The sequence below is a fragment of the Solanum dulcamara genome, chromosome 10 (genome assembly GCF_947179165.1).
Source record: "Solanum dulcamara chromosome 10, daSolDulc1.2, whole genome shotgun sequence".
NCBI lineage: Eukaryota > Viridiplantae > Streptophyta > Magnoliopsida > Solanales > Solanaceae > Solanum > Solanum dulcamara.
This window is the reverse complement of record NC_077246.1, coordinates 65434535-65458115: the sequence shown is the minus strand read 5'-3', so window position 1 is coordinate 65458115 and position 23581 is coordinate 65434535. Positions and strand designations below refer to the sequence as shown.

The 23581-nt window shown below is 29.2% G+C and overlaps 2 protein-coding genes across 2 annotated transcripts; one reads left to right on the top strand and one right to left on the bottom strand.

Moving 5' to 3' along the window:
* The first annotated feature begins 1872 nt into the window (after nucleotides 1–1872).
* On the top strand, nucleotides 1873–4424 carry LOC129870795 (WAT1-related protein At3g30340). The gene is made up of 6 exons (XM_055945656.1): nucleotides 1873–2128; nucleotides 2222–2284; nucleotides 2364–2480; nucleotides 2604–2985; nucleotides 3488–3639; nucleotides 4191–4424. Exons 1-6 carry the CDS (start codon nucleotides 1947–1949, stop codon nucleotides 4339–4341), a joined length of 1047 nt encoding a protein of 348 aa, XP_055801631.1. The 5' UTR covers nucleotides 1873–1946; the 3' UTR covers nucleotides 4342–4424.
* A 17691-nt stretch (nucleotides 4425–22115) lies between these two features.
* LOC129870586 (uncharacterized) lies at nucleotides 22116–22848 on the bottom strand. The gene has a single exon (XM_055945402.1). It carries the CDS (start codon nucleotides 22763–22765, stop codon nucleotides 22259–22261), a length of 507 nt encoding a protein of 168 aa, XP_055801377.1. The 5' UTR covers nucleotides 22766–22848; the 3' UTR covers nucleotides 22116–22258.
* Nucleotides 22849–23581: the final 733 nt, after the last annotated feature.

The following is a 23581-nucleotide window of genomic DNA, read 5'->3' as shown; positions in this document are numbered from 1 at the left end:
CCAATTTTTTCATGTTTTGGTAGACTTAAATGTTTTGAAAAATATTCTTCAATCAATTTATTTTTCTCAAATTTAAGAAAAATGACTCTCTTTCAAAAACTAAGAAAAATATTTTTCAAAACTCTCCTCCAACCTCAAAGTACAATGTTTTCTTCTTACCTCACCCCTACCACGACCCTCCTCCCCCCAGTTTTTTTTCTTTTTTAAGAAAAAATTAAAAGTTTATTTTTGAAAAATATTTCACGTTTTAAAATTTTTATTTTTTTACCTCATCCCTATCCTGACCACCCTACCCTCCAAAAAAAAATTAAAATCTTTACATTTTTTAAAAATATTTCAAATTTAAAAATTTCACTTTTTTACCTCACCCCTGCCCTCCCCCTCCAAAAAAATAATTAAAGTTTATTTTAAAAAAATATTTTAAATTTTGAAACTTTCATTTGTTTACCTGACTCCCCCACCCACCCCATGATTCCCTACCCCACCCACACAAAAGAAAATTAAAATTTTATTTTTGAAAATTTTATTTTTTACCCCATCCCACCCCTATCCCAACCCCCAACCCCCACGCCACCACCCCTGCCACACACACATAAAAAAATTAAAATTTTATTTATTAAAATATTTCAAATTTTGAAAATTTTATTTTTTTACCCCACCCCACTCCGTTCCCCCCCCCCTGCCGCAGCCCCCCCCCCCCCACTCCCCCACACACAAAAAAATTATTATTTTTTTTAAAAAATATTTCAAGTTTTGAAATTTTTATTTTTTCACCCCACCTATAACTAAAGCACTGCATCCGCCTTTGTGTGACCGGGCACTTTTGCCCCTATTTTGTGTTGATCTTTAATTTATGTCCTTCGTAACAAATACTCTTTTTGTCTCAATATTTGTGATGTAGTTTGTCCGGACATAAATCGAATGTTGATAGTGTCATTAAATATTTATCAAATAAAAAAATATGTCATTCTTTTTTTGAATTGATTAAAATGAAAAGTGTGTCATAAATTGGGACAAAGAAAATAATTTTTTCACAGGGTACAAGTTCATATTTTTCATATCATAATATCTCACAATTTATGTCCGGATATGGCTTCAGTTACTTAAGCCGTACTAGGCATAAACTCAATTGGTAAAGGTCAATGAGGAATTGAAGACATGCCCATTTGAAAGACAAAACGTGCGATTTTATGAGGTTAGTGAGCCTTCCACCCGTCAAGTGAACCCTGAACGTCCATAAATATTCTGTGGGACGCCAGGCAGTCTTGTACCATCAAACAAGATAGAAAATGGAACATGTCCTATGCCAAATCTTGATCTCTCAAACCTTTATGTGTTGGTAGTAATTAGTTGTGACTTTGTGGTCTCTAAAGATGGAAAAAAACTATTTTGCCCATTGTTCATTATTAACCCAAAAGATTAGACATATTGTTCTTCTCCCACTTTCTAATTATATAATATTAATACATGAAAGCAAAGAAACTGGTTCTTAGTTTCCAAAAGTAGAATGATTAGATGCTTAATGTTGTATTTGCATCTACTTTCTTGAAATGCTCCCAAATTTTCATTAGTAAATGAACAACACGAGAAATTAACAACAACAACAACCCAATGAAATTAACTTGCATATAATTTCTGAGGTCATGAGCTGATGTTGCATAGAATATTAACAAGGAAACTGATTCCATCAATCGCCAAGGCGAACGATTCAATTAAAAAATAGTCGAAAGTGGCTTCAAGAACATTATAAACATGTAAAAAAAAACACAATGATGTGATGTATGAGAATCAATGTCATGTTCACTCTGCTTCCTAGTGTTTTACTATATATGCTAGAGCTTATGTGTGTCTATGCATCAAATGTGGCTCTAGGGCGGGCTCACTCACATACTCGATACGTGACTCAGAATTATAGTGCTAGTTCTGTTCCCTCAGGAAAATTAGTAATGAGTTTCTTTGAGAAATGGAAGGCAGTAGCTGCAATGATTTTTGTTGAATTTGCTCTGGCTGTTGTAAATGCTCTATTCAAAAAGGTACTTAGTAGAGGAATGAATCAATTGGTGATAACTACATATAGATTTTCAATTGCTGCGATTATCTTAACCCCCATCGCGTGTTTTCTAGAAAGGTATGGACTTTTTACACATCATGTACTGATTAAAAGAGTTTAGTTTCCAAATCAGGTATGAGAATATGATCATAATTCACCTTGCCCTTTCAGGAATTTTATATCGAATTTGACAGGTCGTGTTGTCTGTTCTCTGTTTTTCAGCGCGCTTTTGGGGTGAGTTTTCTCCATCACATTTTAGTAAAGATACAACGGTATGCTTTAGCACAATGATGAAAAACTTCGGTGTTTTCAGGGGTACGCTAACTCAATATTTCTTCCTAATTGGACTAAAGTACACTTCAACAACATTTAGTTGCGCGTTCATCAATATGGTTCCCATCAACACATTCATCATGACATTACTGCTCGGGTAAGCACAAACGCGTTGATCCAACTCTCGTTGCACGATTGATTCTTCAAACTCATACATGACTTTGGTACTAGCAACATAGGAGGAGTCAACATGAATGATCAACTTATGAAATTCTTGCAGGCAAGAAAACATAAATATGAAATGTAAAAGTGGGAGAGCTAAGGCATTAGGAACCTTATGTTGTCTTGGTGGAGCCTTAATACTTACTCTATACAAAGGAATGCCATTGATAAATCAGTCAACACCAGAAGTTGAAGTGAATCACAATATAAAGAGATGGATTGTTGGTTCATCGTTTCTATTCGCGGGGAGTCTCGTTTGGTCTTCATGGTTCCTTATACAAGCTAGGATTGGGAAGGACTATCCTTATCAGTATTCCAGCACAGCAATAATGTCATTTCTTGGAGCCATTCAATCTGCTATCTTGAGTTTGGTTATTGATAGAAACACATCCTCATGGTTTCTCAAAGGAACTTTAGAGATTTCAACTGTCATATATGCTGTGAGTAAATCTCCTATTTTCTTGTTTATTGTTATGTCTTACTCTGTCCATTTCAATTTATTTGTCTTACTTTAGAATTTCTTTTCTGGCAACTCCTTAATTCTAACTTTCAATGTGACACATTTAAGACTACAAGATTAAATGGTATTTTGGTACATTCTACATATCTTTAGTTTAAGACCACAAGATTCCAAAGTCTTATTTACTTTCTTAAACTGCATGCCTTGTCTAAATCAGAGAAACAAAATGAAACAAAGAGAGTATTATACAGTCAAACCTCTCTATAACAACATCGTTTGTCCTAATATTTTTTGATTGGTATAGTGAAATACTATTATATAAAACATATAATATAACATAACATGAAAAATCAATTTCACAAGAAATAAAAAAACATAACTGTTATAAAGAATGACTATTATAAAGAGGTTTGGCTGTCTAGTTGATTATAACCATAGTTTCATTCAAGAATTTAATGTTTATTATTTGTGTGTATGTACAGGGAATGGTGGGATCAGGTTTATGCTATGTGGTCATGTCATGGTGTGTAAAGCAAAAGGGTGCAGTATTCACCTCTGCATTTAGTCCCTTGATTCAAATTTTTGCTGCTGTGATTGACATCTCCATACTTCATGAACAAATTCACCTTGGAAGGTGGGAACTTCTTTTCTTTGAACAATTTTTTTTAACCAAAAAATGGAATAAGAATCAAGAAAGGAAAAAAAAAAAAGAAACAGTAGGCTCAATGATTTCACCAAAAAGTATATACTCTGTCAGTGATGTTATTTTTTTATTAGTCAGTTCAAAAAAGAATGATACTATTTTCTTTTTATTTTGTTCTTCTAAACTTGATTAATTGACAAGAAAAAGCTTCTGTAATGAGAAATTTTTATAGCAACACAAATATATTCAATATTTAAGATCACAGTTTCAAAAGTATTATAACCACACAGATATTATGACATATTTAAAACTACAAACTTTATAAGTCATTCTTTATTTCTTAAATTTCGTATCGGGACAAATTATGCCACATAAATTGTAACGGAGAATAGATGCTAAACCTTTAGAAAAAAATTCTAGACAGACAATAGATTTCTCCTGTCTATCAAATAATGGTCAAATTATTCAGGTAAAAAGAAATCAACTTGCATGATTAATACTATTGCTCTACTAAAATATCTTTTCTTTCTTTCTTTTAACAGCATTTTGGGGTCCATTTTGGTTATTATTGGCTTGTATATTCTTCTATGGGGTAAAAGCAAAGACACACAAAATAATTTGAAGAATTCTCCAACAACAGAAAAGAATGGGCAGGCTACACTACCTGTTACTTCCAGTCCATCTCATACATAACAAGTTTACATGCAACAAAACAGATCGAATTCCTCTCTGAAGCACTAAGTAATGCAACTTCCAGTATCTAAACAACAACAAAAAAAAAAATCAATGTCACATAAATTAAGGGAAGGACTATATCCAACAATTTGTTATCTTAATGTCAATGATATTCACCGTCTTTCTAGTGCATTATGTGTATAAAAACCTATACACATAGTAACATAACTTGATCACCATATGTAAAAAGGCTATATCTTTGCCTCTTAACTCTTTTATACAGTCAAATCTCTCTCTAAGGGCGTCGTATATCTGGATATTGTTTAACTGCTATAACGAACATATACTATAACATAACATGAAAAATTGGTTCCAAAAAATACTTGGCCATTATAGTGAGGATGACTGTTATAGAAATGTCTAACTGTAATCAGCACGGCATGTCCTTATAAGGTTCCCAGAATTATTATATTTTGTTTTAACGAGTTCTAATTTGTAACAGAGAATCTTTCCATCATCCACAATAATTTCTAACATATAATTATCTCATGTTTTGGAGAATTTATCTTCAGGGGATTAACTTTAGAGAGGAAACTTTAATCATATCATATACACATATATTCTTATTAACAACATTGATTAATACATATATGGTGCTGATGTAAAGTACATTGTGAAAACTAAGTACTCATCATATGCTAGACTAAAATAGAAGTCCTTGCAAGAATCTTCCAACTGCTACAATTGCCCTAAGATTTGCTGAGTTGATTCCGTAAATGGTTAGTCAACTAATAGTTATCATTTCAAAAAGAATAGGCAAATTTATAATTTCTAGAACAAGAGTGCACCACTAAAAAAAATGAAAAGAATATACTAAGTTGGGAATTGATCCTTATAGTCCTCTAGATAAATAACTCAACATTCAATAACGTGCACCATTTAACCTCTTTGTAGTATGGATGTCAGCAAATAATATTATACCAATTTTAAAAATATAATATTTTTCCTAATCATGCTTAGCTTGTTTAGGTACATGAACATCATAAATCTATCTAATCCAAAGTTTACCATGAACCACTTATTCCATAATCTTATGTTAATCAATATATTGAAGACCCCCTGTAGTTGTTAATAAGAATGGGGGACTGAACTCTTCCTATATAAGATAGTGTCAAGAATAGATCAAATCATCATGAACTGCCAAGAAGCTATCATATTATACTAAAAGTGGGAAGAATATTAGGCAAAAGTTAAATTACGATTTTACCCTTACATTAAATTTAAATATTATAAACTATTTAATAAATTAAATGGTAAATCATCATATTAGTACATGAATCAACCACCATAAAATCTCTTGAATATAAGTTCTTTGTATTAATTTCATGCTAGAGTAAATTCATGAATTTTTTATTTTGTTCATCTTCCAATTGGAAATATGAATGATTATGTTTGTCCTTCACAAAAGAAAAAAATCATACAGATAACTCCTCAATCATTTATAACATAACACAATTCAGCTAATGTAGTCTATTTTTTTATATCATTTGTTCAATTTACATTTATGTTCCATACATTAATGATGATGCAGTAATTTGAAAGGGATGTTAGTTGTATTGTGGTTTAAAATATTAGGAGTAGTATTGTTTAAATAGATATAAATCATGAATATATTAATGTACTTTTTATCATTTAATTAGATGTTTAATTATATTTAGATTTACTGTTTGTATTAATGTGAAGTAAATTACATAAATTTTATTTACACTAACTCTCCATTATGCAAATATATGTAACTCCGAATAATTATATTCATTATAATCTTTACTCCCACCTCTCATTCATGATCTCAAATGGATTAATGTCATATTCATGACAACTCTTTGTGTTCCTCAATCATATCCTATAAAAAGTGACATTTGACACAATATTGTGCACACTTCAAAAAATTAAAAAAGAATATATGAGAAAATTTCTATGCTCTCTTCTCTTGTATCTTTTAATTTATTTTTTTGTTTAATGTTTATGTTTCTTGTTTGTTGTTATTGTACAACTTTCGATTGTTTTGTTATTATTATTGAGAATTTACAGTGGTCTGTTACTTTGTATACATTAGTCTAGCATGTAGTATTTTAGTATCCTCATTTGAATATTGTATTTGTACAATAGTTAGTTATTTTTATTTTTTTGCACTTTTAGTCAATTTTATAATTAAGGATGTATTCTTTTTATTAAAAAGATATATGTACTTTTTATTGTAAAAATAATGTATTCTAAATACCAATAGATTTGAAGGGGATAAAATATGACATTTATAATACAAAATTTATATGAAGTATTTTGGGATAAACGTGCAACGCACATTTTCAGAACTAGTCTTCTCTATAAGAGGCAGTGACAGATCTAAGATTTTCACTTAGGGACAGTGGCGTAGCCAAAAATTTTATGAAGTGTGTTCAAATTTTGGATAGTAATTTTTTTAAAAATAAAATTGATGATTTAATGTACCAAAAAGAACAATCAAACTAAATAATATTTAACGAAATTAAAACTTAATTTGAATAAAAATAGAAAAATCACAAAAATGCACTTAGTGGGATTTGAAGTTGACTTCCCTAGCATGCAACTTCAACCATCTATCACTAGGCTATTGAATATTTACATCAAAGTTATACATTTTTTATTTACTTATCGACTTCAAGAAAGGCACAAATAATAATAATAATAAAAAAACGATGCGGCCAACAGGAACTGAACTTGGGCGCCATGTGGTTTCGTGACTATCCTAGCTACTGTGCTACGTGCTTTTTTTTATTTTTTAAGAATGTTTAAAATATTATATATATCAATATAAAATAAAATTTTATTTATATATATAATATAATATTTCGATAAATAATGTCCAACTGAACATTCTAACAATATCGTAGCTCCGGCCCTGCTTAAGGAGTGCCCTACACGGCTGAACTACTCTTTTGCACGTTGTTCAGAGGAATTCAAAATTTAACGTATATATTAAATGTACTCCTATCTTCTTAAGCCAAAAAAAAAAAAAAAAAAAGTTAATCACCTTTTACACCTGTCATAACAGGTAGCTAATTACATGTCATGTGAGGCTTTTTTAATTTTTAATCTGTAAAATTTCACTTTATATTTGCCTAACACATTCGAGTGGGTTTTCTTTAATTTGTATAACACCTGTTAGTTTCCACAATCAATAATGGAAGAAAAGGTTAACACAATATACATTTTTAATTTATTAAAAGAAATATTACTACCTAATATTTAAGTCTATTGGTCGAGGTAATTTGTTGCTGGAGGAAGATTTATTCTCTTCAGAGAATTACTGTCATTTTACCTAATTAATCTCATAAGTTCGTAATTATTTAATTTTATTACTTCTATTTTTAATTTTTTTATTTCATTATACTTTAGGATTATCCAATATTAATGGAGAAATTTTGCAAATAACCACTATAATAAACTTAATTAGGCTCCTTAGCTATAGTTTGTATATTTTATGGGTTATAGCTGTAGTTTAAACTGACTCATTTGTATAATTCGTGGATAATTGAACTATTTTTGTATAAACTTGAAATAGTGAATTTATACAAATATAAATATCTTAACTTTAAACAGTCATACAAATTATATTATATAAAATTACATTATGCAAATGTTATACAAATTTCGAATAATACAAATATACGAATTATACAAATTCAAACTGTAATTAACTTTAAATGTTAGTGGCGAATTGTAAATTACAAAACTATACTTATGTTAACTAATTAACTATTATATGTTTGTTTATTCACGTAATTTTTTCAATGTTTTAATTCGTAAAGCATACAAATGCATGTCTTGTGTATCTTTGTTAATAATGGTCTATTTTTCTGGGGAAAAAGGTGAAATAAAATGAATAATTGTCTCTGAAAATAAAAATATAGAAACTATATTAAGAAACTATTATTGTTAAAAAAAATTGTGCCAAAAAGTTTATATTTAAACACTTCTAAATATTTCAAAATTTAATACAATTGACTATAAGAATGATGGATAGATTAACTATTTATCCTTTGATGAAATAAGATAGAGGATTCTTATCATGAGAATGATGCTACAATTAACAAAATGCCACTTGTCATATTTATTTATATATAAAACACGATTTGGTTTGATCTCTTTGCACTCAAACTAATTTAAAAAATATTTTTACACCAACTAGTAATTAATATATTAAAAAAATAGTAATCAGACATTAAAAATCTTTTATTAATTGGCTGGGTCAGTTGCCTCTGTACGTGCACTTTTTTGCTTGCATGGCACAAACACATCATATGGTAGAAAACTAGAGATGTCATCGTCGTCTTCAAAGTTGCAGTGATAAATATTTTTATATTTTTAAATAGATTTTGTGTTTCGTCTTTACTTGAAAGTATTTTACTCTCTAAATTAGACTTTCTAATAAGTAGCGAAATTAAGATATTTATTTAAAAATTTTAAAATATAAAAAAATAAACATACAATGAAATTAAGAAAATTCAATATTTATGATATATATATAACTTTTTTTAGAGAACGAGATTTTAATTCAAATTAGTTGAATCTCATAGAGATCAGAGGATGCTAATTAAATAAAGTAAGAGATGTCAAATTCCTATGAAATGAATTAGTGGCATGACAACTAATTCTCTCATTTGTTTCCGTGATTGTTTTGCTAATTACTTTTAATTTCTGTATTATATTACTTTTCTTGAATATGAAACTCTTTTGTTTCCCCTTTTCTTCTGTTGGGGTGAGCTGTTGAATATAGATGCCTTTTTTTTGATTAATTATTGTCTCAACATTTTAAAAATGATTATTTATACTTAAACGTGATAAGTACATAATAAAGGTATAAAGGTGGTAAGTTTTGTTATCCCAAAATTATAAGGTAAATAAATTGAGATTAATTTTCATGTCAATTTGGTAGTTGACCTAATTAGTTAACTTCTCCATAAGACATATAAGATGAGACTAAGTAATGTGTATCTACATCGGTTATTTAAAAGGCGGGAGCATGAGGCACAACGTATTTTAATTAGTATGGGGCGAGGTGTAAGTTTCGAGGCATAAGATGTAAGCCCCGTGAATCTTTAAATTTCGATTTATAATGTAATAAAATAGTATTTATAATAAACACTAAAATTATAAAAATAGATTAATAGTTTAAAAGAATAATAAAAAATAATTAAAGAAACTCATAGAAAATAAAACTTCTAACATAATTTTACAAGTATAAATAGTTCAATGCTATAAAAGCTTTTATGAGATGTAAATCAACTATAATATCACAACTTTCAAATAATAAAAGAATTATAATTTCTTAAAATATTAACTAATTAATTTAACACTTAATTTCTGTAAGATTTGTCAGGCGAGTCCCAAGCATTGGACGTTAGGCGTGTTTCAACCATATAATTAAACATTTATTAAGGTATAAGTCTCACAAAACTAAGCCCCACACTTGAGCTTCAGTGTATTTTACCTGTGCCCGCCCCAAACGAGTCTCAAAATTGCCTTTTAAAACACTGATCTACATTCATATTAAATGAGAAGTTAAATACAAACGCAATTTAAATTGGAATTTGCCCCATTAATTGCCTAAGTTTATTCATTTTACAATGATAGCCGGATTAACAATATTTGCAAACAGTTAGTTTCAATTTTCACAAATAATATTATATTATTTGTAATGGCGTGCTAAGTACTTTTAATTAGAAAATTTTAATTTAAATCCTGATATAATGTTGTCTTTTGAAAGAAAATACTTTACTTTCAAAGTGGGATTTCATATAAATCCGAATTAATCAAATCTCAAAATGAATACCGGATAGCCGGAAAAAAAATTGTAATTCAAAGAGTACTGTTGGCATCGTCAACTGGAATGAAAGAATGTTATTTATAAGTGCCAATTATTATGACTTTGTGAGTAAGTTCTAGGTTAGAATTTGTCAGCAGGACACGTGGCTCCTAATTAATCTCTTTCCTTTTTAAGTTTGAGTTGTTACCCTACTCTTTGTATAACTTAGTGAAAAATACTAGACCTATTCTGAGTTAATTTAAGAATATATTACCTAATTACTTAAATATTTCTATCATATTTATTAATTCTCCATATAGTTTGAAATAATTATATATTGTCTCATTAATTAATAATTTCATATCATTTCAAGTCAAATATATTGCTACCAGATACACTCTGAAATATAAATACATTGAGCGAGAGAGGAAAGAGGCAATGTGTATTCTAGATACATACGAATCACACTAGATACATATATCTGGGATATCAGATACATTCCAAAATACAGATAAATAGGGAGAGAGGCAAGCGAAAGAGTCCATATATCTCAGATATATGCTAATCCACTTGATAATTATACCTAATTTCGACCCCATGTATCCGATATACATGTGTCTAGATGCATCAAATACATGTATTTGATGACCAAAGTTTAACACAAATAATAATTTCAAAAAATCATAGAAAAACACGTAATTAGGCCCTAAATTAATAGGATTTTGTTATTTTTTTAAATAATGTGTCAAGTTAATATTATAAGTAAATATTTATAATTATGTACTTATGACAATCTAGAATTTGTACTTGGTCATTGTACGAAGTAGTAGTAAATATAATACTCCCTCTATTTCATTTTATGTCATTTTTCTTTTTAGTTCTTTCTAAAAATAATATAATTTTATAATTTTTTTTAAATTTTTAATAAAATAATTTACAAATATATATACAGTCTCTATTTCTACGAAAATACATATCTAACAACAAAATATCTTATGATGATCTCTATATATGAGTGGCACTAAACCTATATTCAGTTAAAAAATTCCTTATGAAATATGGCTGCCTCTCCAACACCTCTCTTTTGTTGCTTAAGAAAATTGCGTATGCCTAAGTTACAAAATTATCAAATTATCATGTCTCGAAGCTTACATGGTGAAGGTAATTAATATATCCCCCCATTTCATTATTAATATTTTAGCTCTTAATTTCTTTATTTACATCAATTACAATCATCATCTTTTCATCATACTCAATTTGTTTTCACTTTATTTCATATGTTTCTTTTATCTTGAAATTGCATGAGAGGGGCGAATTCAGAATTTAGAGTCCATATAGATTTAAATGAGTTTTAATTTATTATATGCATATAGTTCAACCTTGAAAAGTTAGATTTACGCTTTAACTTCTTACTTGATGAACTTCTTGCTTCTATCATTAAGATGAAGGGTTCAAACCCCATCAGTATCGTAGTATCGATCCCTATCCACCCTCCCCTAACCCCGATGTAATAAAAAAAACACTTAAATGGTGAGTTCAGTTGAACCCTAGAGTTATGCCTCTTTCTTCAAGATTTCATATCTTTTTAAGTAGGTTCGAAAATGGAATTAGAAATCGAATTAATTAGGGGAGGACATAATTTTTTTGGTCTCTTACTTATTTTCTAAAATTTTACAGGGAATTCAGCTTATAGTATTGTTGATTCAAATTTAAACACTCTACGGCAAAGAATAGAAGTACTAAGGAAGAAGGACAAGTTGATCAACACAATTTACAAACATGAAAATGGTTGGAATTATACATGGGAGTACGATGACAAACACAAGAAACATTCTTTAGTATTGGAATTGGTTGAGCTAGCAGGTTTAGCAAGCACCAACATAGGATTTGTTTTCCTAAGTGGTTATTCCTGCATGTTTCTTGTTTCCATCATACTTCATATCGTTAGACATTGATTCATGTTGTTTGGATTCTTTTAAGAAATATTAATAAGCGTGTGTCAGATTTTTCAAAAATTATGTATTTTTAAAAGAACTAAGTTTTGAAGGATCAGATATGGATGCAAACAACATTTCTAAAAAGACCGAGCAACATATATACATAAAACGTCATCTCTGAAATAAGCGGTGTGAGTTTATCAAAAGTTTGGCAAATCGTCTCTACATTAATGGTGCATAAACTATATTAGCCTAATTCAAATTATATGATATCATAGGAAATGAGAAAGAGATAATTGGTGTTTGTACTTCTTAATATCTGATTCACATTTTCTGATCCTGATATAAAAAAATATAAAAATCAAATTAATATTTGATCAATTAAAGACAAATTCAAAATTTAAAATATTTATGAATTCTATATTTTAGCTCTTTATTAAGCTACTATTTTTTCTAACTTTTATTTTAATATAAAAATAAATTCAAAAATAAAACTATTAATTTAGAACCATAGTAATCAATAATCTGAATGGTACATGACATGATTGATTTAATAGTACCTTATTTATATAGGACAAAAGTTGGTTTGAATTTAGCTTTTTTGGTCATCAATTATTTGGGACAAAAGCATGGTATATTTGGCGCAAGCATAAAGTTGTTACGTAACTACTCATTTAGCTTAAAAATTAAATATCGTTTTAACTTATTTCATATTAAAATATATATTTATTAAATAATTTCAATCCTACTTATTAGATATGTTTTAAAATTTAATTTGAAGTTGTGTTTTAAATTTGAAAAATAATTTATAACTTATTTTTTAAGTTAATTTTAAAATAATAATTTATTCAATTATGAATATTATTTCATATATTATAAAACGTATGATTAAAATATAGTTTCAACTTTATAAATTCAAATAAAATAAAAATATTTTAAATAAATAGGATCTTAAATGAGGAAATATTTTTATTAAAAGTTGAAATATTCTTATCGTGATGATGCTACGATTTAACAATATGACACTTGTCACACCTATTTATATAACATGAGTTGGTCTGATCTCCTTGCACCCAAACTAAAAAATTTTTTTTACACCAACTAGTAATTAAAACATATCATTAAATAACAGCAATTAGACATTACAAATCTTTTGCTAATTGGCTGGGAGTTGCCTCTGTACGTGCACTTTTTTGCTTACATGGAGAGACGGGGGAGCGTATGCAGAGGCAGAATCAGAGTCAAAATCTTAATTTTTTAAATTTTATATTTTAAAACGACTGCTTCAAGTGTTAATAATTAGATTTTAACCTTATTATTTATATATATGTAATAAATATTTTAATACAAGCACACTATTTAAATAAAATTACTGAATTCGCTCGAATCTGTATCCATGCTTTTAGCTCCACCCTCGAATGTAGGGGCATGTTGGAGATATAGGGAAAGTTACGAGAATTGGCAAACACTATTACTATAGTTATGTGATAAGGGTATAGTTTCAATTAATTATACGAATTGACTATAGTTTAATGAAATTTGCTATTATACAAATTTGGGGCTCATATACAAATATGGAAGCGAATATACAAATTTAGAAGCAAATATACAAATCTCTAAAGCAAATTTGGAAGCGAATATACAAATCTCTAATGCAAATCTGGAAGTGAATATACAAATCTTGACGCGAATATATACAATCTGTTTGAAAGCCCAATTTGAATAATGCAGCGAGATATACAAATAGAAAAACCCAATTTATATAATGCAGCGAGATATACAAATGTTGATGACCATAACAAATATAAATATAGCTATGAAGAGTAATTACGAAAATTATACTCATAGAGAATTATTAAACTTAATGTGTTTTTGCCATTTTTGAAATTTTCCCCATATTAGAGTGGATTTGGGCTCGAATTGAAATGAGTAGATAGTCTTATTTGGGTTGATCGAATTTATTGAGCTTTAAAATTAGATTAAAAATAACTTTTATACTATAAAACACTAATATTAACCAAGTAATTAAACTAAATCATATAATATGCCATAATATATAAGGCTGGGCATAAAATATCGAAAACCGAATTATCGAACCGAACCGACTATTTTGATATTAAGGTATTCGGTACTCGATAATTCAATTCGGTATTCAGTACTAAAATATAATATTTCAATATTTCGGTTTCGATATTCGATATTTATAATTATACCGTTCGATATTCGTTATTTACCGAATACCGAAATTAAAGGGCTATAGGCCCATTGTAAAAAAAAATTAAGTCCAACACAATAACCAATTGCCCAAATCCCTAAGACCCTAACTGAGTAAGGCAGTAACCCTAAGAGGCTAAGAAGACTTGTTCAGTAGTTTCTAGTGGAAATTGAAAACAGGAAAAGTATTTCAGTTGATCTTTTACTCTCTTGTGTGGGATTTTTGGCTCCCCCAGAGTCATCTTTTTGCAGCTATTGCTCATTTTTGGTATAAGCCTGATGATTGTCAATTAAGAACGGAGATTCAAATGTTGCTATTTGTTGAAGCCTTCTTTTAAGTTGGACTCCAGTGGCATTACATGTGATAAAACCTTTTTACATATGATGAAGGCTTTTTTTTACCAGAAATAATCAGATATAGAGTTTTTTTTTATCTATTTGTCTTCAAACTTGGTGGATTTTTTTCTTGCAGAAGGATCTTGTTATCCGTAAGATTGGTCTGCTGGATCATACTGTTAAACTAAAATGATAATCATCTCGTCATTGTTATTCTTGATGCATTCTTTTGAAGAAAATCATGATAAACTGCAACATCTTTTGAAGAAAACCAAGAAAATGGAACAACGGCTTCCATTGGTAGGTTACCCTCAGTGAAGTTTTGCACAGTTTCTGCAATGCCAGAATTTTTATCATTGGGTTTATATGCGTCGTTGAAGTTGGGAGATTTTGAATAAGCCGTAATGTACATATCTTTTACAATTAGTTTGAGACTTAGTTGCATTCGATCCATTGTTTAGTTTGTTATTAGAAATTTTCACATCTCTTATTATTGCTATTGTGAATCTGATCTACTAACATATTCCGTGTGGACTTTGACTTCAATATGGTATTAGTGAATACCCTACTGAACCGAAGTTTAATTTACCGATTACTGAATTATCGAACCGAAGTTTGAAAGTTCGGTATTTGGTATATACTTTGAATTATCGATTACCGAATTACCAAACTCGAACTTTAAAAATATCGAACCGAATACCGAATGCCCAGCACTAATAATATATTATAATTATTTAAATAAATTATGCGATAGTGCAAAGTTTACTGAGATAAAAATCATATAGTAAAAATAGTGATAACAATGACACTTGAAAAGTAATCATTCGAAGCTATATATTATTATGTATAAAATGACTTTGCAGGAAGCATGTCCTGAATGTTGCTTCCATAATTAAAGTATTGGATATGTAGTTTTGGTTAAGAAAATTCTTGCGATTTATTATATTATATTTCAATATTTTGATATATTGAGATATGTAATTAAATATTGGGGCATTGTGTTGTATGAATACCATTAGAATTATGTTAATTGTAGAAGTTAAGACTTAACCATAAGCTTGAGATTTAAGAAATTGATTATAGAGTTAGGTGAGTTTTGAGTCTAGACTAGACATATAGTAATATGGGTGTCTACGGACTCGTTTGCTTATGAATATTGTATACTTGATAGATTGAAAATGTGAGGCATCGAAGAAAGGAAAGGCATTGGTGGATTAGCTTGCTTTACTTCGGTTCTTCGGCTGAGGTAGGTTATAGTTTATTCTATATCATAGATAGACTCTTAATAGTGATTGATAGTCATTGAGTAATGGGTGAAGTTTACTATGCATTTAATTGTTGTGGTTTGGATGGTTGATATGTGGTTGTGATTGGTCTGAAATCCAAGACCGTGAAATCCATAATCTTGAACTTGCCTTATCAAAGCTGATGCCTTGAATAAAGAAAGCTTGATGGAATATTGTTAATAAAGTGAAATGTGATAATACAGAATGATAAATTAATTATATTTGGATCGGGTGCTACATTTCGACACGGTATATTGGGATCGAGTGTCATGTTCCGACACGATATATTGGGATCGGGTTTCACATTCCGACATGGTATATTTGGATCGAGTATCACATTCCGACATGGTATTATTGGATCGGGTGTCACGTTTCGGTACGGTAATATTAAAGAAAAACATATTAAAATGACTTAATGCTACCCAATCTCCAATAACTTATTTCCCAAAAGAGCGTGATGTGGAGGCTTGAGTCCTCATGTGTGATCTTGATATTGTTGATTAGTTATGTAATTGTTCATTGTGTTGTCACTTGATCTTGATCTTGTTGGTTTTCACCTGTTAAGTACTATGGTTGATGTCTCGCTATTACTTTATGCATATTGATCTCTATTTTGAGTCGGCCAATGATATTTACTTAGTATATGTTGTTCCATACTGATCCCTACTTGTATTTTTCTTTATTTTATTTTGTGGAGTGCAGTGAGTGTTCCATCGACTTCGACTCGACCTCAACTCTAGCCAGTGTCCAGCACATCAGGTTCTAGGGTGAGCTATTCCTTTTAGCTCGTGTTGGATTCTCTCGGGCATGGCATGATGTCCTTAGTTTTTCAGACATATTAAGTTATTTATTATTCTGGTGTTTAATATTTTCAGACTTAGTATTTTAGAATTTGATGTCCTTGAAGTGACGACTTTCAGGTTTTGAAAACGTATCTAATAGACTTTAGTAGTTTAATTACTTCTTACTCTCATAAATTAAGCTTCCGCATTATTTTTATACTTTATAAGTTGGGGTCTGTATCGTTGGTTCTCCCACGTAGGAGGTTAAGTATGGTTGCCCTCATGGCCTATTTTGGGTCGTGACAATTCGGGACCCACTAATTGATTCGTATATATCCAGAATTTGTATATGCTTATCCTAGCTATTTGTATACGATTTTTTGATACATTTTATTTGTATAAGTAGTGAAAAATTCATAATTGTAAAAATTCAGAGTTTGTATATAATGATCCTGTTTGTATATGATTTGTTGATACATTTGATCTGTATAAGTTTCTAAAAAATTCTTAAATGTATAAGTACAGAATTGTATATACTTACCTTGTTTGTATATTGGCAAGAGAAATATACAAACGGAATTCTGAAAAAAATTTAAATGTATAAATACAAAATTTGTATAGAATTATCCTGTTTGTAAATTGGCAAGCGAAATATACAAACAGAAATACCTACAGCAAACGAAATCAGGAACTAGAAGATGGTTGGCATGACACACCTAAATCCCCCCACAATCAATCCACAAGACTTCAAGCGACTGGAGCAACCTTTGAAGGCACTTGGCCTTGTTCATCCTTTCAGCTTAGTATCCCGCTTTTTTCCTTGGCCTCGTAGTACCCTCATACGACAACTCTGTGGAGCTTTTTGGTTCGAAAACCTGTTCGACGTCAGAACCGATCTCAAAACCCTAATGTCACCGTCTTTAGAGAAAGGACTTTCTCTATATCTATATCTATGCAACTAGTTCTTTCACTTTCTTTCAAATCCATCCATCTTATTTACTCAAAAGCTTTGAATATTCTACAAGAAATCTTGCTTCTAGCTTTTGGTACCTCTGACACAAACAGAAATAGCGTATATACAAAGCTAGCATTTTCTCTCAAGCGTTTTGGTATCGAATCCGCTCTTTTGTTAACATGAACATGAATTAGATTCTATTTGAATTCTTTATTCTTAAGAGAATCCCCCAAACCTCAATCCTTATTTGAAGACGAAAATAATAGATTATCTGCGTGAGGCTGTAAAGCCTAAGCAAATACAAATCTTTCCAAACCTATAGTTATAATACATAATTAGACAAATTGTAGCTAAACAACATAATTAAGATACTTATAATAGTTATTTGTGAAATTAATCAGTTAATTTAAGAGTTTTGTTGGGTCAGGACCAAAAGCCCACTAATTTTGTGTATTTGAGGGACTGTGTGCTCCACTCAAAAGTATAAGAATTATTTTGAATCAATTGCCAAACAAGGACTATTTTGAGTTTTTTACTCGTCAATAACATGTATATTAGAGATTTTTTCTCGTCATATTTCCTTTTAATTTACTTTTTTCATATAAAAATTATGTTTTCTTAAAATGTCACACTTGTTTTTTATTTAATCATTTGATATCTAGTACACACTAAGCTGACTAATGTTAAATTAAGTTGCATAAAGCTCAATAAACAAAGTAGCACTCTTTATTATGTATTTTTCCTTTATTTCATAGCTCAAACACGTATCCTTTAATAAGAGTGAAGACATTTCATCAATCTCACCGCATTCAAATCTTCTTGTATCTTTTTTTTCTTGGGAAGTTTCCACATGAAACAACAAAACAGATGATAATTACGAAAATCGATAAAAAGAGGCTGAGTTATATAACAAACTATAACATCATTACATGCTTTCTTCCCATTTTCTTTAAACTTTTTTTGGTTGTTATGATCTGTTATACTCTCCCAAAGCCCATAGTCCTAAAATAGAATATAAAACATCATATCCTCTTGTAAAGTTTTAGAAAGGTGAGATAATTGGTGAAGAAATAACTAACAACATTTTTGATATATCACACAACAAACATTGATTTTTGTCATGTTCTAATCAATGATTAAGATTAGGAGGGTCAATTTTACTGAATTTGAACGAATCAAAATAGATTGTGTTAATAAATGAGTGAATTATTAATCCATTCAAAAGTTACTTAGACTGAAATGATCAAGTTTCACTTAAATGAAGAATCTAAAAAGCATGTCATAACTTAACACGCTAAATTCTTACTAAGTTTTTTTCTGAGTGTATTCGATACAAAGGAAAATATATATAATAATTTAAATAGATTTTTTACTTATTTTTCTTATACATAAGCAAGAAAATATATATTAAAATATTTGTATATAATCTAGACACATACTATAAAAGGTGGGAGGGAGGGATAGTAAGGATGTGGGGTGGTGGAGAGTGGGGCTACGAAGTGGGGGTGAAGGCGAGATGTGTTGAAGAGCAAGAAAGACACAATCAATGTGGAATGTCATTTGTTGGACTTGTTTTCCCTACTTTCACCAGAGTAATCAGTTTTAGGGAACTTGTTTTCTAAGATAAAAAAAAATTCAAAATTTTTGACCATTCGAACACAAAAAAATTGAAAATCATTTTTAGTAAATATTTTTCTCCGTGACGATCACTCCCTTTTTTAAAAAATAATAATTTTAATACCTAGTAAAATTATTATTTTTCTCACTTTATTATGAAATATATATAAATATCAAACAGAAAAATATCTTTCTAAAAATATTTTGACAAAAAAATTTATGAATCAATTTGAGCTGCATAATCTATTTTTCATGAATTAAAATGGATTGGACTTAACTCGGCTGACCTAATAAATGATCGAGTCAATGACCAACCTAAATTTAAATAGATTGAACAATTTACATTTTTATGGACAAATTTTGCGGCTTATCACTACAAATTATCAATAAGGGAACTATAGGCGTAAATGAGCTTAATACAGGAAATTCTAATTATCTGCGACTTCGATTGATAGGTAAAATCTTGTGAGATTTCGTAGATTGTCACTTATTTTTATTTTATTATAATTTATCCCATTACCAATTCAAATTTGAATGTGATCATATCGTATAAGGATTCTATCAGAACTCTAAACCAAAAAATTGTTTACCAAATATATATTATGATAAGTGGCCCTTTTGAAAAGTCCTCATATTACATCTCTTCTTAACACGTCATTATGATTCCCACAACCACAAGACAAAGATACTACATAAAATATCAAGTACTATATTTTAAGGCTCAAGGTCTAAGGAAGTGTTCTCCTAATACCGACCTATATTGAATATTCTACCGCTTCTTGAAAAATTAAAATATCGTTAAGAGGCGAATTCAAAATTTAAAATATAAGAAAAAATATGTGTCAAAAATATATTTAAATTATTCCTCTTTTTTAAGTTTCATATCTAAACTATTGAGAGTGTAAGTTTGATACTTAAACTATCACTTCTCAGTTTAAAAAACACACTTGAGCATACTCTCTCTATTTTTTTGAATTTGTTTTGCCACATGACTAAAATATTCTATATTGATAAAAATTAAATAAACTATTAATATTAGTTAAAAGTTAAAACTAAAGTATTTCTATCCTCCAAAAAAAGAAATTATTTTTTAAACAAACTAAATTATTTTTTTTAAAATGAAATTATTTTTTTAAAAAAGTTATTTTTCTCACTCATGTGTATGTATCTAACACAAAACGAGAAAAAAATTTGGAAGAGGAGGAATAGGTGTGGCGGGTAGAATTTTTTTTTAAAAAATCTATAAAAATAATATCTAAATTATTATTTGAAGGGGGAGAGGAAAGATGAAATAAGAATTTTTTTAAAAAACTTTTATAAAAGAAATTTAGAAAATAAAAATAAAACAAAAAAATTTGGGGGGAGGGGGCGAGGGGGGAGTATGGTGAGAAAATGTGGTGGAGTGGGGTAATAAAATATAAAATTTTATATTTTTTTGAGGGTGAGATAGTGATACTTTAATATTTAATTTTAACTAATTCTAAGAATTTATTTAATATTTAATTTGTTAAAATGAAAGAGAGAGTGTACCACATACACCAATAATAATAACATATTTAATATAATTTTATAGGTGGAATTTTACTAATATTTAAAAAAATTATAGTAATTTTAACTTGCTATATAATAATAAATAAACTTATAATCTTATATTTAGTACATCTTTTAATACTCATATAAGATTTTGATGTAAATAACCGAATTATCGCACATATAAGTTACAATGTTAATTCGTCTTTTGTAGTATCAATAAGAGTTTTCATCATACAAAAGAAGCAGAGATAATAATCATGATTTTAAAAAAATTAATCGGCTCAAGGAGTACTTTTTTAATTTCTTAAAATTAAGTAAAAAGAGTTATGGCCCTCCAAGTTTCTAAAACTTTATATTTATCTTAGCATAACCATTATGTCACATTGCCACTATTAATGTTTATCTCAACTTCACAATGACACAATAATAATTAATAAATATACATGCACATAAAGAATAGTATATCTTAATTAAGGTTGAATATGTAGACATTCAAATTGTACTCCATATATTCCATCTCATTGAATAATTCTTCAAAAAAATGAGCACACAAACTTTTTAAATGAAAAAAAAGTGCATATACATAATGTAAACAAAAAAAAAAATTCAATAAGAATTATGTGACATTTCAAACAGTTTAAGTTTGAATTTACGTATGAAATTTTCAAATATTTTAAAAGTAGGGGTGTTCATGGTTTGATTTGGGTCGGTTATTGATTAAAACCATAATCAAACTAATTTAATCAATTTTTAAATGTCTAAAACCATAATCAAACCAAGTAAAATAATAACCACCAATTTGGTTATTGTCGGTTTGGTTCGATTTATGACTAGTCGAGACAATTCAAATATTCTCTCTCGGCGAACTTTGCTAAACTTTGCTGCATATTGAAGGAAAGACATGCTTGATGGCAAATCAGGTGGACCAAATTTGCAACGCAGTTTAGATTTAAAAGAATAAGTCAAACAGAAGTTCCAAAATACAAACAACTTTGTCCATTAAAATGAAAAAAATACATATTTAAACTAAACTAACTAGAGAATTCATAATATAAATAATTATAAATTTTATGTATATAATTATCGATTTGGTTCGGTTATTTATTCGATTATTTTTTACTATAACCATAACCAAATCAAACCAAACCAAATGTCGGTTTTTTTATTCGGTTTGGTTAAATTTTCAGTTTGATTTTGGTTTTAACCAAAACTGTGAACAACTCTTATAAAAAGTACTATAAATCACAATAATTAACAGTTCAAAATATTTTAAAGATAGATAAAAAATTTACGATCAAAGATAAATTTATTTGAATCGCAAAATTTAAAAGGTGCACTTAAATTGAGACGAATGGAGTATTTTTTCACACTAAATCTCTAAAATAAAAATAAAAATAAATTCTAATTATTTTTTTTTCACATTAAACTTCTCATCTTGAAGAAACAGGTTCTTCCATAATCGTCGCCAACGAAGGCTTCCTCGATCTACACGCCAACCTATACTTCATTTCTCGTCCCACCGGAAACCCCTCCACCTCATCGGAATCCCGTCCTCCGGCGGCATTATTTCCCGGCGCCGGTGACATTTCCGGAGAAATCCTAACATTTCCACCGGTAATTCTCTTAGCAGCAGAATTAGCCGCTAACAAAAGCACCGTCATATCAGCTGCCGTCACCACCGAATTAACTCTCTTCATCGGAAACATAATATAAACATTTCCAAATTCCAAATCTTCATCGGCCGATAAAGCCGAAAATCTCCGGCCTATACTCAACGAACTTGAATTGACCAAGAAATTACTTGGGTTTTCCAGCATGATTTCTGCTGCTTTCACTGGATCTCGAAATTGCCTGATTTCTCCTCCTGGTAGGACAACTCTGGATGCTTTCGAATTCTTAATTGATGGTAAAATCGGGCATGAACTAAAATTTCCCATAGAAAATTTTGAAAAAAAAAATTGCTCCAAATTATTCAATGAGTTGATTGAATCAAGAGGATTTTTCTTTTGGGTTTTTTATTTTTGAAGAAATGGGTGTGAATGGGTGTTTTATATATACAATATGAGAAAAAGAAAAAAAAAACACGCGCAAAGAAGAATAGTTTTTTTTTTTTTTTTGAATTTAGAAATTCCCACGTTTTGTGACTGCTGAGTCAAAGGATTTGACGAAATACACGCCACGGAAATAGGTAACAATGTAAATCTTTTAATAAGTTTTAAAATTCATGTGATTTTGGTCTAGGAATATAAAAAGAGATAAAATGTCAAAAATGCATTTAAATTATCTTATTTTTTGAGTTTCATACCTAAATTAATGAAAGTGTAAGTTTCATATTTAAACTATCACTTATTAGTTTGAGAAACACATTACAGTAGAGTTATTCAAAACCAAACCGAAAATGAGAAATCAAATCGAAAAATAGTTATTGGTTTATCGGTAATGGTTTAGGTAATGATTTTCATTTTTTTTATTATCGGATTATCGATTTTTAACGGTTTAAGGTTTGTTCTTAGCGAGTTAACCGATAACCCGATAGTAACTTAATAATTTATAATTATTATCATTTGGTATATAAAGTCATTCACTTAGGATTTAGTTTTAGCTCTTGGTGTCTCAAACTCTTGGTTATTATACAATGTTTTACATTTATTTTTGAGCAAGCAATTTATCAACTCATATGTATGTAGTGGCGGACCCAGCATGTGTCCACAGGGTTCATCTGAATCCCCTTCGGCGAAAAATTATACTATTTA